The sequence below is a fragment of the Schistosoma haematobium genome, chromosome 4 (assembly GCF_000699445.3).
Source record: "Schistosoma haematobium chromosome 4, whole genome shotgun sequence".
NCBI lineage: Eukaryota > Metazoa > Platyhelminthes > Trematoda > Strigeidida > Schistosomatidae > Schistosoma > Schistosoma haematobium.
The window spans coordinates 10,297,011-10,311,236 of NC_067199.1; the positions used below are offsets into that span (position 1 = coordinate 10,297,011).

At 37.1% G+C, this 14,226-nt stretch overlaps 1 protein-coding gene across 1 annotated transcript; it reads left to right on the top strand.

Moving 5' to 3' along the window:
• Positions 1-9,596: 9,596 nt before the first annotated feature.
• On the top strand, positions 9,597-10,136 carry GAD2_3 (Glutamate decarboxylase 2; the record flags this gene model as incomplete). Its single annotated transcript, XM_012945453.1, has 1 exon — positions 9,597-10,136. One exon carries the CDS (start codon positions 9,597-9,599, stop codon positions 10,134-10,136), a length of 540 nt encoding a protein of 179 aa, XP_012800907.1.
• Between the last annotated feature and the right edge of the window lie 4,090 nt (positions 10,137-14,226).

Consider the following 14,226-nt stretch of genomic DNA (forward strand, 5'->3'; position numbering starts at 1 on the left):
TGTAAAATTTTAATACATATTTGGCTTTAATCGATTGATGAGATATCACGAAATGTGATGAGTTCATATTATTCTGCATCCATGTTCGTTCTGGCTTTATTTAAGTTATCAATATACCCATACATTAATGAACCTTAAAGTAAAACCTCGATGTTTACTAAATGCCTTTGTCTTACTGTTCGGAGCTAAAGAGTAGGAGATTCGGGGTATCTGGGAAACGTCCAGGCAGTCAATATCAAGTGTTAAACTGGCATGCTTCTCAATATTTTACAGTGAAGTCACATTTTAGTAGATTTTGAACGTGAGAAACAATCAAACACTGGAAGGGAGCTATGTCGTATTTGAGAATCGTTGGCCGTATGTGTCTGCATCCCAGTAATGTTGATCATAGTGACGCAAACCCAGGGTATTTTATTTTGCACGGTAACCCAGTAAATGCTAATCCATGAAACCAGATAATCACCAAATTGTTCAACGAGTTCTCAGATATAAGATTTTGTCCATCATTTCAGGACTAAGATTGATCAGATATTTTGCCACACATGACCGTCCGAACTTGGTAATTTAACTGGTAATGCGGTGGTGTTTGAAGAGATAGTCAGTGGGTTTGGGTCTCAGTGAATACATCAATACTGATATGCAAATGAACCCAGCTGACGCGTCTCAAATACGAAGAAATCCTCATCCTGGATTCCACTGTCTATAATCTGTGTTATTAACGACAAAATGGACGTTGATTGTACATTTCAGAAGTAATTCTTTGAGACGAACATCCGAACTTTTAATATTAGTCTTTTTTACAAGTAGTTGTTGGCACACAAAGTCAATAGTCTCAGTTATTGGTACATTAGTGAACAAGGAAGCAACATCTAGCGATATCATCTGTTTCCCATCTAAGTATGTATGTTTCACCCTGGAAATGAAATCGAAAACGTTTTTAACGCTTCATTTGACGACTACTATATGCAGAAGATCTAGGATTTGAACTAATCACTTTGCAGTTTTATGGTATGGTGAATTATGCGTATCTAAAACTAGACGAAGTGGAGGTCTTGTGGAATATTGGTAGATGATAGAGTCATGATGTGCACAATTCAGTGGGTTCTGTCTATCGTTCTCAACAGGATCTATGATGATTCATCAACGTTTTTGATGTCAACGGGAAACAGAATATTCAAACAAATAAATAAGTCAGACATTCATTCATTGAAATAATAATAATAAACGTCCGATTTATTTGAAGCGAAAACGGAAGAAGAAAATTGATCCAACTATTTTGAAAAAAAAAAGGACCGGTGAAAATAGTAAACAACACACAAATATGTGAAGGTCATCATCTCATAACTTTCTTTTATATTATACCACCGACTGAAATAATTTCTATCATTGTAGAAGTACAGTATGTCAGGTTATCCATAACAGAATAGTGAACACATTTTTGTTCATTTAATAAGTTATGTTGAATAAACTCAACACTGTGTGAGTGTGTAGATATTTCAATTCTGTTATTGAACGCACAGTTAATAAATAGTATGTGGAGTATTGATATACGTATATGAATGAGTGTGATATAATTAGAAAAATATGTATTGACCACAAATCCAACACCTTAATGATCATTGTGTCCAGTGACAAATTGAAGCGTATTATGGGTTATTGTGTACATGAAGTAGTAGAGCCTTCATATACCTATCAAGTGTTTGTAAGTATCTGTAGTGACTCACTTTTATCACGAGAACACGATTGGTTTAGTGAAAACAATTATTATTATTACAACCAATTGTACCTGTGTTTGTTTAATGTGCTCTTTGTTTAACTGTGCTAAAAACATCCATTATACTTACACTGTGATTGTGACCTCGCGCGAATTCGGTTACGTCCTGTAACCAAGCTTGTATCCTGGCACGATCTCGGTATCCTTTCGATACCACGAGATCGCCAGCAAATATATCTCGACTTGGTCCATTAACTGCCTTCTGATATTTCGCTTCCGGGGGATTTTATGGATTTATTTGGCACGTGTTTCTCCGTAGCGGTGTTCATAGTCAATCTCGACTCGACCCCAAGCTACATATCTTTGGAGTTTTTCTTGAAACTCTTAGTGAATAAATGTGCAAAAAATTTAGAAATTATTTTCTGTAAACAAACAATTACAAAGCGTAACTGATACTTCTACTACTGTAATGAAGAACAACACAAGTTGTGGACATCCAAACTCATCTAAACATAACACTACACAGTGTCTTGGTAAAATTTGAGAACCATATATTAAATAATTCATCTGCAAAATATTCATCAATTGTCTCGCACTATTTTGTTCCTTCGTTTCCATACCAATCACTCTCTGTAGTCGTTCTGTTCTCTTCGATTTTCTCAACCTTCTACAACTAGGTATTCCACTTTCGATTAGTGATACATACTACTACATCTATCGATATCAGTAGCACACACCACGACACCATATATCCAAGACACGGAATTCTAGAGTCTCACCTGAGGAAGCCTGTTGTACTATTTGACACGAGGTTCGGACCCTGAAATATTCAAAGTGTAATTCGGAACGCGGTTTTAGGAGACCACAAATGATGTTTCATGGAGTCAAATCGTTGGCATTGGCGACGCATAGTGATGAAATCATAGGAAAAAGGTCAATTGTGTGTGCCGAAGAAATGTTAAGAAGTGAAGGACAGATTGACTCATCAATAACACGATGTTCAGTTCTGTCAGACGTATCAATGGGGTGGTCACTCCCTGGTTACTCACATTATGGGGAAATGTTTTTCCTCAAGGAGGCTGGACAGGAAAGTGGATTGACAGTGGTCATTTTGATCCATCACAATCAAGTAACAACCAAATAAATGTCCAAGAAATAACTACGATAATGTCAAATTTTTCGTGTTATACGCTAAGAAATGTAAATGACAGACAAATGAATCAGATCACATTTGTAAACACCTCCTATCAGAATAAACTATGTCCATTAGCAATTGATATTTACATGGAAGTTTCCAAAAGAAAATCTATGTCAGGCACACGTTATTACTGTTAAGACCTAAATTGATATCTCAATTTATTGAGACTTAGTTGGATAATGATAAAGAAATTCGAAGTTGACCAGTGTTAATTAATCCATTTAAAGTTGACGAGTGGGAATCAGACGTATACATCAAAGTAGTCCATAACCAAGCCGTGAAATTTTTGATGTTGACCATAATACACTGTAATATAAATGAAGCACCTGGGATTAATTTTTCCTTCTTCTTGATTTGAAAGTGGGAAAAGAATTCGGGGAAAACATTAAATCTTGCCTGTACAGTTGTATTCAATGGAACTCCACTTGAAAGGAGAGACATTACTAATGTCGAAACAACTAACACTCGAATACATTTTTACAGTGAATCATGTAATTGTAAGTTGAAGAAAGAAAATCATTGAAATTTTCATTGGTCCACATATTACTCAAAATCAATTGGTTCAGTGTCTCAATGAAAATATCACAGTAATGAATAAAAAGAACTCAATTGTCTAACATTATCGTGATCATTCTAACTTCTGATATGTGGAGATAGACCTGACAAGCTTATTTTGTAAATAGTTTTCAATGTTATTTGTATTTGTTTTGTCAATTTTTCACTGTATGTACATTCATCATTAAATGACTGTACGTGTTGTTTTAGTCAATGACCTTGAAGACACTTTCCGTTGTGATTCCAACATAGCGTGACATATTCTTGCTGGCTAACAAATACATTACTACTCACACATCCCTCGTTCTATTTTCGTTTGTGATTGAGTTAGCTGAAGTCTAAATTAAATATTGTCATTATTTATAGACTGTAATTGGAATATATCACATTCTACGTGGGATTATATCACTAGAGAGTTTGCCAACCTGCTCAGAATCATCAAGCATTTATAATTGTGGATTTACATTACCGGACCTAATCAGAACACTCAACGTTTGGTCAATTTAAGTAACGTCCCTAATTTTTATTGTATTTGTAACAATTAACTGTATATATTAATATTACTATTGATCTTTAGTAACTTTGTTTATACTTTTCGCGTTCATATCTGTCTGGTCCACCACAATTATTTGGTGAGCCTCGATTTTTTTATAGACATCTAATATATATCCACATATTTTTTTATTATTATTAATTGGCACGACACACCATTTTTTTGTTTTTGACATTATGAACTCTCCTAATAAACTTATCGATATAGATAGCCCATCAACCAACCCCTTTCATTCATCACAGCCAGAAGATAATGTTTTAAACTCAATCAACGCTATTTCTGAACTAAGATTACCAACATACGGTGTCAACAACCCTAGAATTTGGTTTGCTCAAGTAGAGGCACTATTTTTGGCGAAGGGTATACGTTCGCAAGCGACTAAATATGCCCACGTCGTCGGTGCACTACCTATAGAAGTAGCAACGGAAGTTGGTGACCTGATTGACAACGTACCAGAAACTGACCCTTATGACAAGATAAAAGCTGCAGTAATCCAGCGCACATCGCTGTCAGACGAAAAACGTTTACAACAACTGCTTACCTCGTGCGAGCTAGGGGATAAGAGACCTTCACAGTTGCTCCGACACATGCGACAGCTAGCCGGCCCTTACAAATTAGACGAAACGCTACTTAAGCAAATGTGGTTACAAAGGTTACCACATAGTGTTAGACAAATCCTCAGTATTACAGGAACCTCTGTCATCCTCGACGACTAGCTGACATGGCTGATAAGATGATGGAAATATATCCCGATAGTCGCGGAATCTACGCGGTACAAACCTCTAGTAGAGATGCTATAAACCCCCCTCTGGACATTCAGCAGCAAATAGCACACTTAACTCATCAAGTAGCATCGTTGCAGGCGACCATTGCCACGATCCACTCCCGTCCTTCCAGATCGATCTCGAGAAAGCGATCAAGGTCCAGACCTCTCACTAGGTCATCCAAACAGGCAGCTGACATTTGTTGGTATCACTCGAATTATGGAGAGAAAGCACGTCGTTGCACTAAACCGTGCAACTTTACGACAAACAAGCCAGATTATCAGGGAAACGAGCCGGCCAGACAGTAATGGCGGCGTCTGTTACTGGCCAACAAGTTAGCCGCCTCTTTTACATCAGGGATCGCATTTCTGGCTCGGATTTTTTAGTCGATACAGGAGCAGAAATTAGCATTATCCCACTCCACCTCTCCCGAAGACAACAAACAACAAACACTAAGCTGTCTCTCATTGCGGCTAACGAATCAGTTATCAAAACTTACGGAGAGCAATCTCTTATATTAGACCTCGGACTCCGAAGACGATTCACATGGGTTTTCATAGTTGCCCTAGTCAAACGACCCATCCTCGTAGCTGATTTCCTCAGTGCCTACAATTTGTTAGTAGATATGACCAAGAAGAGATTAATCGACGCAAATACGCGTTTACAAGTAGATGGTACACCTTCCAATGACTATGAAATTCATGGAGTACGGATAATGAAACCTGCGAACAACGTTTTCAACGACATTCTGTCAGAATACGAATGCATCACGAGATCAGATTATCAAAAGGAATGTAATCCACATCAAGTGCAACACCACATCATTACCAACGGTCCACCTATTAGCGCCAGGGCGAGGAGACTACCACCAAGCAAGTTGCAAGTAGCTAAAAGAGAATTCGAACAAATGATGCAACTTGGTATTATCAGACCATCCAACAGCCCTTGAGCCTCGCCGTTACACATGGTACCAAAGAAAGACCAAGACTGGCGTCCGTGTGGTGACTATCGCCGTCTGAATAATCAAACCATCCCTGATAGGTACCCTATCCCTCATATACATGACTTCTCGTTAAATTTACAAGGTAAATGCATCTTCTCGAAACTTGACCTCGTGCGCGCATACCATCAAATTCCGATGGCACCAGAAGACATCGAGAAAACAGCCATAATCACACCTTTTGGTTTGTTTGAGTTTCTAAGGATGCCATTCGGACTGAAAAACGCTGCGCAGACATTCCAACGCTTCATGGATGAAGTAACAAGAGGCCTTGATTTCGTGTTTGCCTACATCGACGATGTTCTGATTGCAAGCTCATCTTTAAAAGAGCACATCCAACACATCCAGATCCTTTTTGATCGTTTTAAAAAACATGGTGTCGTCATCAATCCTTCGAAATGCATATTCGCAGTCCCAGCCTTAGATTTTTTGGGACATTACATCGACTCACAAGGGATCAAACCACTTCAGACGAAAGTTGAAGATATTACTAACTACCCCGAACCAACCTCGGTGAAGTCATTACGACGCTTCCTCGGTATGTGTAATTTTTATCGCCGTTTCTTACCACATTGTGCTGAAGTATTACAGCCATTAATCGATCTGCTGAAAGCCGACAAAAAAGGTACGAAGAAAGAGAAGAGTCAGACATTCAACCTACCCCCTGACGCCAAAACAGCATTCGAGAAAGCAAAGTTGATGATATCTAATGCCACCATGCTACAGCACCTAAACACCGATCCCACAGCAAACCTCATCCTCTGCACTGACGCCTCCCAAAAAGCAGTAGTAGCAGTATTACAGCAATGCGTTAACGACAAGACTACTCCTATAGCGTTCTTTTCCAAACGATTATCATCAACTCAAGAGCGTTATAGCACCTTCGGACGCGAACTTCTGGCTATGTACTTAGCTGTAAAACACTTCAACTTCCTCCTTCAGGGACGCGATTTCACCATTATGACTGATCATAAACCACTTTGCTATTCTTTCAACACGACCTACGACAAACATTCTCCACGGGAAGCCAGACAACTGGATTACATTTCTCAATTCACTACGGACATCCAGTTCATCAAAGGTTCCTCCAACATTGTCGCTGACGCTCTATCTAGAAAGGATATCAACATGGTGGTACACAACCACGACATCAGCCTTGAAGCTTTAGCTAAACTACAAGTGAACGATGCAGATTTGAAGACCTGCAAAGAGAAGTCTAACTTGAATCTTAAACCTGTACCCATCCCTTTCTCAGATGCATCTATTATTTGCGACACTTCAACGGGTAACAATCGCCCCTTTGTGCCACAACCCTATCGACGAAAAATATTTCAACAGCTACATGGACTGTCGCATCCAGGCATCAGTGCTACCACGAAGCTTATCACAGAACGCTTTGTTTGGCCAAAAATCAATTCGTATGTTAAACGTTGGACATGTAACTGCCTCCAGTGCCAACGCAGCAAAATCCAAAAACACACTATCAGCCCGATCGGGGAATTCCCTATTCCCGACAAACGTTTTCAACATATTCATTTGGACTTAGTTGGGCCACTGCCTCCGTCAAACTCCTTCACCCACATTCTCACTGCGGTGGACAGGTTCACAAGACGGGCCATAGCATGCCCCATTAAAGACACATCGGCAGAGACAGTGGCTTCAGTTTTCCTCGACCGCTGGATATCTAACTACGGAGTACCTTCCATCGTCACTACCGACCGTGGTCCCCAGTTTCAGTCTATCTTATTTCAGGAATTCACAAGTCTTCTGGGCGTGAACCACATCAAAACAACAGCCTACCACCCAGCAGCTAATGGCTTGGTCGAAAGATTTCACCGCCAATTGAAAAGCTCGCTGATGGCACAAGATGATACGACAAAATGGAGTGACGCATTACCACTTGTACTCCTGGGTATCCGTTCAACTATAAAGGAAGATATAGGTTGTACAGCCGCTGAGCTAGTTTATGGTACAACCCTTACATTACCAGGCCAACTAGTGGACCCAAACACTTTAACACCAACGGACCCAAGTCGTTTTGCTAGCCAACTGCTGCAGACCATGCAACAGATCAAAGCCATACCGCCTCGTGAACATAACAATCGAATACAACTCGACAGAAATCTAGAAACATGCAAGTTTGTGTTTGTTCGAGTTGATGCTGTTAAAAAACCATTGAAACAACCATACGAAGGTCCATATAAAGTAATTAAACGCACACAAAAGTACTTCATCATCAGCAGAGATGGCAACAAGCAGACTATTTCTATAGACAGAATCAAACCTTCTTTCTACGAAGCTACTCAAGTCAAAGAAGACAACGCTGTTGACAATCAACCCCTCTCATCAGTGACTGAAAAACCAGTGGAGGATAAAAAACTTAATACTAAGCCTTCTTGTTTAACACGCTCCGGCAGACCTATAAACAAACCCAAGCGTTATGTCCATTTCGTCGATTAAAAAAACAAAAAAAAAAAAAAAACAAAGCACACACCTACCCATGTCACACACTACTAATTCACCAAAAAAAAAATTTTTTTTCCTTTCCACAGTGTACATAATCACATTTTTCCACAATTATTCGTTTTGTCACATTTATTTTTTTTATATGTAAAAAAAATTTTTGTTACTGTAATAGACGAGTAAACTCTATCTAATTACTCATTTATTGTAAACAAAAATAAACAGTTCAATTTCTTTTTGGGTCATTAGCAGTTTTGTACATTATTATTATCATTGTTAGCCAACCAAGACATTAAATGACAGCGTCTTCATTTTTTTTGTGTGTGTTTATTATGCTATGCTACATCTCTGCTACATGTCATACTCATCTCCACATTTTTGTTAGCTATAACTGCAAATATTATTTTTGTATACATGAATATATCATATCCTTACATTTTTTTAATTATAACTAGTGTTACCTCCGGACACTCTGGAGGAAGCTATGTGGAGATAGACCTGACAAGCTTATTTTGTAAATAGTTTTCAATGTTATTTGTATTTGTTTTGTCAATTTTTCACTGTATGTACATTCATCATTAAATGACTGTACGTGTTGTTTTAGTCAATGACCTTGAAGACACTTTCCGTTGTGATTCCAACATAGCGTGACATATTCTTGCTGGCTAACAAATACATTACTACTCACACATCCCTCGTTCTATTTTCGTTTGTGATTGAGTTAGCTGAAGTCTAAATTAAATATTGTCATTATTTATAGACTGTAATTGGAATATATCACATTCTACGTGGGATTATATCACTAGAGAGTTTGCCAACCTGCTCAGAATCATCAAGCATTTATAATTGTGGATTTACATTACCGGACCTAATCAGAACACTCAACGTTTGGTCAATTTAAGTAACGTCCCTAATTTTTATTGTATTTGTAACAATTAACTGTATATATTAATATTACTATTGATCTTTAGTAACTTTGTTTATACTTTTCGCGTTCATATCTGTCTGGTCCACCACAGATATGACCATTATTATTATTACGAATACTATTTTTACTAATAGCAATGCTAAAGTTATATAACAATATGTTTACTAGGAATAAATCAACAATGAGAAACTTTTGTTCAGTTTCTACGATAATCGCATTCACACTACTCTCATTTATCCTTGCACAAATATAATTGATAAATTTCAACATCACACACATCATTGTACAAAAACATACTAGCGAAGAGTGCATCATACTGAATACAACATATACTGGATGTAAACACACACGTCGTACTATTTGTAAGAATATTGACAGTATTCCATCGAGTAAGGTGAGTGCATTGAAACCAATTGGGAAAATGCCATTCAATGGTGAATTCAATGAAGAGGTGAACCCAATCAACGACACATTTTATTCACATGATCTTGGTGGCGGTTGGATGTTTAAGGAGGAGACGACGAATTGCAACAATGTTCCACAATCCGGTGTAGCAATCATCATTGTTTGTAGAGATAGATGGAAACAACTGAATAATACATTGTCCGCTCTGATTCCAGTTCTCCAGAGACAACATTTGTGTTATCAAATATTTGTTATTGAACAACAGGGTACTGGTATTTTGAACAAAGCTCAGTTGATGAACATTGGTTTTATTGAAGCACGTAAACGTTTCGATTTCGACTGTGTTATATTTCATGACGCCGACTTAATACCATTGGATGATAGAATACCACATGGTTGTGATGAAGAGATGATGGAGAGTGTGGTTCATTTGAGTGTTGGAGTGAGTACATGGAATTATGTTTTATATTACCAATCATTGATCGGTGGTGTTTCGAAAATAAGAGTTGTAGACCAGAACACATCTGAAGTGAGAATATGTTGTCTAATGGATTAGCGCAACTTTAGCATTTTTATAACTAAAGTGGTATATATAGCGTTTCTCACTCATTTGATCTTCTCTTCCTTTGTTAAATGCAATAACTAATTTGTGAATCTTTGTATTCGACTTCTGTATACATATCTGTTGTCACACACTGATTCATTTAAGATTTACTATCTTACAGTGTATATGTTTGAAATTTGATATTTGTCGAACAAACTGGTGCCTGATTCGTTACTTGTTGAATGTTAATTCCAGTTTCCAATAAAAAGATGAACTTCCTCTAATCAACTTCGCTGTTGTATAGATATTTGTATACAAAGAGTATTTTCATCTATTTTGCATTATTTCTTAACGATAGTAACTAGAATAAAACAGTCGAAATGACCATGAGAGATTTCATTTATGAAAATAGCATGACACTGTATCATTATTTGTGCTTGATATTCAACGAAGACAGTTACTGAGTGATGTTTAGATAATACAGAAATCAGGGATTTCATTGTCCCAACAATACCTTTAGGTTAGTTGAACTGTGTTGAATTTCTTTGGAAATGAAGTTTAAAAGCTATACGTGATCGATGCACTATGACAAAGGTGTGTCAATCATATCATTAGAATAAACAGGTGGTGTGGTAGAACTGAGTAATTCCTCGGTTTCATTAAACACGTATAGAGGAACTGGAACAATATACATTAGCTCAGTGGTAACGTCTCCGAAAACGGTCCAAAGTGATCATTGTTCGAAAATCATGGAAAGATCCATTCTTCCACACAGCACATATTTCAGAATTACGAGTGTGAAATATTAGGCAAATTATCAGCTGGTTGCCACGTAGATGCAGTGACACTAGCAGTTGCGGTAACAGTAGTGATAGTGTTCGTAGTAGTAGTAGTAGTAGTAGTAGTAGTAGTAGTAGTAGTAGTAGTAGTAGTAGTAGTAGTAGTAGTAGTAGTAGTAGTAGTAGTAGTAGTAGTAGTAGTAGTAGTAGTAGTAGTAGTAGTAGTAGTAGTAGTAGTAGTAGTAGTAGTAGTAGTAGTAGTAGTAGTAGTAGTAGTAGTAGTAGTAGTAGTAGTAGTAGTAGTAGTAGTAGTAGTAGTAGTAGTAGTAGTAGTAGTAGTAGTAGTAGTAGTAGTAGTAGTAGTAGTAGTAGTAGTAGTAGTAGTAGTAGTAGTAGTAGTAGTAGTAGTAGTAGTAGTAGTAGTAGTAGTAGTAGTAGTAGTAGTAGTAGTAGTAGTAGTAGTAGTAGTAGTAGTAGTAGTAGTAGTAGTAGTAGTAGTAGTAGTAGTAGTAGTAGTAGTAGTAGTAGTAGTAGTAGTAGTAGTAGTAGTAGTAGTAGTAGTAGTAGTAGTAGTAGTAGTAGTAGTAGTAGTAGTAGTAGTAGTAGTAGTAGTAGTAGTAGTAGTAGTAGTAGTAGTAGTAGTAGTAGTAGTAGTAGTAGTAGTAGTAGTAGTAGTAGTAGTAGTAGTAGTAGTAGTAGTAGTAGTAGTAGTAGTAGTAGTAGTAGTAGTAGTAGTAGTAGTAGTAGTAGTAGTAGTAGTAGTAGTAGTAGTAGTAGTAGTAGTAGTAGTAGTAGTAGTAGTAGTAGTAGTAGTAGTAGCAGTAGTAGTAGTAGTAGTAGTAGTAGTAGTAGTAGTAGTAGTAGTAGTAGTAGTAGTAGCAGTAGTAGTAGTAGTAGTAGTAGTAGTAGAGAGTAGTAGAGTAGTAGTAGTAGTAGTAGTAGTAGTAGTAGTAGTAGTAGTAGTAGTAGTAGTAGTAGTAGTAGTAGTAGTAGTAGTAGTAGTAGTAGTAGTAGTAGTAGTAGTAGTAGTAGTAGTAGTAGTAGTAGTAGTAGTAGTAGTAGTAGTAGTAGTAGTAGTAGTAGTAGTAGTAGTAGTAGTAGTAGTAGTAGTAGTAGTAGTAGTAGTAGTAGTAGTAGTAGTAGTAGTAGTAGTAGTAGTAGTAGTAGTAGTAGTAGTAGTAGTAGTAGTAGTAGTAGTAGTAGTAGTAGTAGTAGTAGTAGTAGAGTAGTAGTAGTAGTAGTAGTAGTAGTAGTAGTAGTAGTAGTAGTAGTAGTAGTAGTAGTAGTAGTAGTAGTAGTAGTAGTAGTAGTAGTAGTAGTAGTAGTAGTAGTAGTAGTAGTAGTAGTAGTAGTAGAGTGAGTAGTAGTAGTAGTGGTAGTAGTAGTAGTAGTAGTAGTAGTAGTAGTAGTAGTAGTAGTAGTAGTAGTAGTAGTAGTAGCAGTAGTAGTAGTAGTAGAGCAGTAGTAGTAGTAGTAGTAGTAGTAGTAGTAGTAGTAGTAGTAGTAGTAGTAGTAGTAGTAGTAGTAGTAGTAGTAGTAGTAGTAGTAGTAGTAGTAGTAGTAGTAGTAGTAGTAGTAGTAATGATATTAATGTGGCGCATGCTACTGTTATCGATAGATGTAGTAGTATGTATCACTAATCGAAAGTGGAATACCTAGTTGTAGAAGGTTGAGAAATTCGAAGAGAACAGAACGACTACAGAGAGTGATTGGTATGGAAACGAAGGAACAAAATTGTGCGAGACAATTGATGAATATTTTGCAGATGAATTATTTAATATATGGTTCTCAAATTTTACCAAGACATTGTGTGGTGTTGCATGGAATTACATCAGGTTGTCCCCACCTGTGCTCTCGTCCACCACAGTGTGACTGCGAAACATGCCCCGGCCCACAAGATCCATGTATAGTCTTTCATTTGACGTCACCTAATAGACAAAAACTGACGCTATTTTCTCTCCATGTATCCGGAGATCCCACTGCGACTTTCTGTGTTCTTGTCGATGTAGATATATAACTTTAGTTTCAATGATAGAATAGACCCCACAAAACTGGATTCCAAGAGTCAATCTCTCGTGCATTGTTCGACTCATTGGGGAAGTAACATCTTAGAAAGATAGGTACAAACACTGTTGCCGACTCCCGAAACTGTGTTCAGATAACCATCTATTTCTACTTAGCACCAGCGTTAATCATAAGGAAAGATATCGTCTGAAACGACGACCTATATGATTGATTAAACGATGGAACCATCTAAACCATATCACCATCATTCATTATTGAGACAGCTCAGTTAAACTGTCGCTCATTCCGCGACACACTTTCAGACTCAGGTCATGCTCTAGTGCGGTCACATGTTAATCTGTGTCTTACTGGAAACTGGACACCTCTTATGATTCAGCCGAATAATTAAATTGTCAATAATATATTCCGGGAACAAGAAAAGAAGTAATTGACCAACCACGAAAGTGACATTCACTTTGAACTAGTTTTGCATAACATAATACCAACTAACAACATACATACCACTACATCTGTCGTCATCAGTATCACACACCACTCTAATACAATTATTATTACTACGACTACTGCTACTACTACTACTACTACTACTGTTGTGAACAAAAACACGAGTGGGACAATCGAATGTACTTAACACAAAATTACAGGATTTGTTAATAAAATCTAACAATCATATAGTAAATATGTAACTTGTAAAATGTCCACCAATTGTCTCAAAATGACTCAGACTTCATTGTTCTTTCATTTTCATGCAAATTGCATTATGTTTCCATTCTTTACTGTCCGATCATCTTGTCCCTCTGCTGCCAGACCTTCTGTTCACGACTAACATCACATACTACTTATGTCGATATAAGTAGCACACCATAGTCGTAAAATTTTCAAGGTAAGAAAAATAAAACATTGAGCAACTCACAATACTTTAGGATATTTTGAGCTTCTTATGATCGGCCATAGGTGATCAGCATCCATGAGATTACTGAGATTATCTGTATATTCAATGATGGATTGAATTCTGTAAAATATAAAGTTTCAACCTATTTTGAAGAGCAGCACTAAACACACTTTTTAATTGCATTAAGATCGCTTCTCTTAAAATATTTTGTCAATCCCACATTCACAGATCTCATTTAAGAGCTGTTATGGATTATTTTATTCAGTGCCACTTTTGGTTGACTAGGTAATTGTTTTCATTGGGAATGTTATGTATCATGATATGAAATCTCATCATGGATATATACGTCTACAAGCAATTACGTATACGAAATATGGTGATTTTCACTTTATCTATTCATAATTAA